The sequence below is a fragment of the Adiantum capillus-veneris genome, chromosome 2, assembly GCF_014529385.1.
Source record: "Adiantum capillus-veneris isolate H3 chromosome 2, ASM1452938v2, whole genome shotgun sequence".
NCBI classification, from domain to species: Eukaryota; Viridiplantae; Streptophyta; class Polypodiopsida; order Polypodiales; family Pteridaceae; genus Adiantum; species Adiantum capillus-veneris.
Window position 1 is genome coordinate 8,186,801 of NC_140932.1, and position 4,627 is coordinate 8,191,427.

A 4,627-nucleotide genomic window follows, 5' to 3' on the forward strand; every position below is an offset into this window, starting at 1 on the left:
TTTCCGTGCAAAATACCAAGAAAGAAGCCTCCCTTCATTGTTCCAAAACCATCCTCATCAAACACAGCTCCGGTCAAAAGTCCAGAGAGAAGCACTCCCAAACCACCACCAAAGCGAAAGTTCTCAGTTAAAGAGTACTCTAATCTACTTTCCGACTTTCAAAGCTGACTATTCAAAAGGTAGATTATCCTCAAACATGGTTCTCGCTTTGATGACAAAAGATTCAATGATGCTTAGTTATGACATTTATTACTTATACTTAATCTGGCTACATCGTGTATGCAGAGTACATGGGCAAATCAAGACAAAAGATTCTATCACCACGGCAACCACAAACGAGAAGACTATCCAAACAAATCTCTAAACGATGCTTGCGGTTAGAGTCATCTGAAGAGCTAGATTAAAACAATGAGAATAGAGCTGAAACATTCAGAAAGCGCTCTTCAAGAGTGAAGAAGTCATCAAGAAACCCTCCACTTGCTATTCAAGCTAAACCTTCATTTCCCAAACCCAAACCTTAAGCACAACACCAGCTTGCAACTCCTCCCTCAACTTCTCAACATATCCCCGAGGATGTAGAAGCCACAACAACAAAAAGTAAAAAAACGCACCAATCTATCTTGGACGGAACAAGGGCATTGAAAGCTAGAGAAAATGGTCTTTCCTTGCAACAATGCTCGCTCCAATTTGGAATGAGCAGAACATCGATCTTAAATTGGGAGGAGGGACTGACTCATTCAAAGAAAAAAGGGCCACCGACACAACTAACGGCAGAAGAGGAGTCTTCTTTGCTACAATGGATCTTTCTCAAGTGTGAGACGGGTCATGGAGTCTCTGTTTTAGATGTTAAATTGAAAGTAGTTGAAATCTACCAGACTAGACATACATTATTTTCTAATGGAATATCTGGAAAAAGTTGGTGGGAGAGTTTTCGTAAGAGACACCCAAAGCTTGCTTTTCGTGTTTCAGAGGGTTTGGATCAATCAAGGGCCACCCGGTTTAGACCAGAGATTGTAAGATCTTTTCATGACAACCTCCACAAACTTTATACAGAGAATAACTATGCGCCGACCCACATATGGAATGCTGATGAGACAGGATTCCAAGGCTCGCGTGACAAGGGGATGAAAGTTCTAGCAAAGAAGGGCATGAAGGTAGTCTACGGCATCACATGTGATTCAAGGGAATGGAGGACTGTTCTTTGCTGTGTAAATGCAACAGGTAACTTCCTAACCCATCTTTTTATATATAATAATCTCAAAGAATATTATTTTGATGAATCACACTTGAGTATCACTTTCATTTTGATGTAGGCCATGCAATTCCTTCGTACTACATTTACAAAAGTCAACGACCGAATGGTAACTACATTCAAAACTGTGAAGAAGGAGCTATGATGGCATGTGAAAAGAAGGCTTGGATGACAGGCTAGTTGTTCCAAGCATGGCTGGAACACTTCAAAAATTCAATATCTATAAGGTTTGGGAGATATCATTAACATCTTCTCATTTTGGATGGTCACGGAAGTCATGTATCACTCGAGGTTGTCTCCTAAGCATTTAATGCACGCATAGATATAGTCACTTGATGCCCAACAATGCTTTGGAGGCAGTCCAAGTGAACAAGCATTGGACTCTCAGTAATGTGCGAGAACATTTGGTTATTATGGGTTTTGAGGCCCTTCAACAAGCACAATTTCATTTACAAGGTCACAAGGTGAGAATACTTCCACCACATTTTCAATACATCATGGTTTGTCGATCATTGGATGCTTATTGTAATGAATGTCCGCAGATTGGGAAGAGAATGGAAGACAAATTGAAGGTCGAGGAGGACTGGGGGATGGATGGAACTATGCTATCGATCTTATAACTTTGTAACTCTTGCAATTTTCAAAATGATCCCCGATGTAATCTACATGATTTGCTTTGGCAAATCATGCCTTTGAATATAATTTGTCGCATTGAGATCAGAAATCATTTTTTGGTGAAAGTGCCTTTTTTTAAATGTATTTAAAAAAGGGTCCATTATAAAAGGGGGGCCACCTAACTCATTCACTATTTTCACTTTTGCAACTCTTGAGCTCCTCCACTCTCTATCTACACCCCAGGCTAGACATGGATGCTTCCACAACCTCTGCATCTGCAGCCACATCCAAGAGGACACCAAATACAAAGGGAAGTTGAACCTCCACACCTTTTTTACTCGTCTCCCTGACCTTGACGCCACAATTGCACTTCACATGGATGCATTTGACGAGATTTTTGCGTTCATGGAGGAGCACATCATAAAATATTATGTATCTATCCCCCCACATGGAGGGATCTGGGTGCCTTGCGATATTTTGCGCTATATACACAAAGGTGATCGCCCATTCTCCAAGCGGTTGCAACGATTCGAAGAAATTGCAACCGATGCAAGCCATTACTTGGACGAGCAAGCCCCAGGGGTGTCAGTGCTCAAGAAGCGCAAGTTGGGGGTGGAGTACCTTTCTCGGCTTGCAACATTTATCTTCTTGGTGAGCGAGGAACCTGATTTGGAGGAGCTTCGCTTACCACACCTTCAGGTTGGGTCCTTTATCAAGGACACCAAGGAGTAGCACGTTATCCCCATGAACCCTGCAGCGGAAGGAAAGACACTCCGGCTTGAGTACCCCAGGGGTCTCGAGGAAGTGGTTGAGAAATCCATAGTTATGGCTGGCCCTAGTGACACTCTAGTGCCACTACCACTGATGGATGTGGCTATCCCAGAGGTAGAAATCAGCCGCTTCTCCTCAGTGGTAGTGGATGGAGAGGAGTATGTGTTTCTGCATGATTTGGAGAAAGCATTTGGCCTGCGCATGGATGAATGCTTGAGCGTGCTATGCAGCAGCACCAAATGTCCCTTAGACAATACGCCAGATGCCCTAGAAAGAAAGCTTTTGCCAGTTGGGGACTTTGTTGCTGACACTATTGCAGTTATTTGTGCATAGGTCCTGGAAACAGAGCAGTTTCACGTGGCTGAGGAAGAATTCCAAGCCATGCAAGCCAAGGTTGAGGTTGCTAGGATGCCTATGCCATTATGCAACCTCCCATCTGATGATCCAAATCTCGTATCTGTGGTGCATGGGAGCATTGACTTGGATGCAAAGGAAAACAGGGAGGAGGAGGACAAGGAGTAGGAGGTAAAATGCATCCTAATTTTCATGTTACTATTTTATCCTTCATTGTCTTTTTTCTCAACCTTCATCGGTTTATGACAGGATATCGTGGAGGTTGATGATTTTGCTTCAAGGACAAGTGGCAAGCGGACGGGCTTTGGACCTCAAGCTTCCCTTGCACATTACCTAGGACAACTCCCCCCTGGAGATGTGGCCATCCATTATCCATAATGAATTTACTCCCCAAGCCCATTTTATTACTTGGTCGTTAAAAGCTTTGAGCAAGTTTTGTGTTTGAGCACCATTGCTCAAACTGCGCATCAAGTGTTCCTAGTGTGTAGATCCCTTGTATGCACAGCGAGCAGCACTGGCTTTTGTGGTAAAGTGCTTGCCCAGATAGGGATACATGCTTCCATTGGCTCAACTGACCCAAAGGCCATAGCGTAGTCCCTCTTGATTGGGGAGTTTCCTTACGCGCAAAATAGGCGCCAGGAAATGGTCAAGAAAATTATGAACTCCTTAGATACATGATGTAAAATCACCATTTTGAAAGTAATAAAAAATATTTAGAATTGTCTCTCTATCTTGCAAATTCTTTTGAATGTGATTTGTCAATCTTGAAAATTGTTTCAATTGGTGATATGAAAATTGTTTTGATTGGTGACTTTGTAATTTCAAGTTCTCTATTTAATTTCAGTCAATTTCAGTAAATTTAGGTATTTTAAGTTCCCTGGGGGGTAGATAAGCCTACCAAGGGCAAAAAAAAGCCTGGCCACAATTGCGCGCAAATGGCCCATCCAAAACTGATGGATGGGCCATTTGCGCGCCCTTGTGGCCAGGATTTTTTTTGCCCCTGGTAGGCTTATCTATTCCCTAGGATACTTACAAAGCACAAATTTATTGACATCAATTGGTTTTGCATCATTAATTTAGATGCACCCTTTTTATGGCAATTTCAGCATATGTTCACACTCAAGGACACTAGAAAAGGTGAAATCAATTATGAATTTAAGTTTTCAGCACACTATCACCTGCTTTAGCTCTACCTAGTACACCCCTGCACCAAAAAGCCCAATTACATTGGACATTTGAAAAATCCAAATTAATGTTGCATAGACACTTGGTTTCACAATATGTTAACTTTTTTAATATCATATGGGGAATTCAAAGCTTGAAATGGCCAAAAAAGGGTGGCCACAAGGATCCATCTAAAATAATGTTGCAAAACCAATAGGTTTTAGTAAATTTGTACTTTTTAAGTACCCTGGGGGGTAGATAAGCCTACCATGGGCAAAAAAAATCTTGGCCACAAGGGCGCGCAAATGGCCCATCCAAAACTGATGGATGGGCCATTTGCACATCCTTGTGGCCAGGATTTGTTTTGCCCCTCGTAGGCTTATCTACACCCCAAGGTACTTAAAATACCTAAATATACTGAAATTGACTAAAATTACATACAGAACTTGAAATTACAAAGTCAATTCATTA

General features: G+C 41.9%; 1 protein-coding gene across 1 annotated transcript; it reads left to right on the forward strand.

Annotated features, from left to right (window-relative positions):
• The first annotated feature begins 692 nt into the window (after positions 1-692).
• Positions 693-1,432, forward strand: LOC147462342 (uncharacterized). The gene is made up of 2 exons (XM_086493344.1): positions 693-1,221; positions 1,314-1,432. The coding sequence occupies exons 1-2, from the start codon at positions 693-695 to the stop codon at positions 1,430-1,432; spliced, it is 648 nt and encodes a 215-aa protein (XP_086349470.1).
• Positions 1,433-4,627: the final 3,195 nt, after the last annotated feature.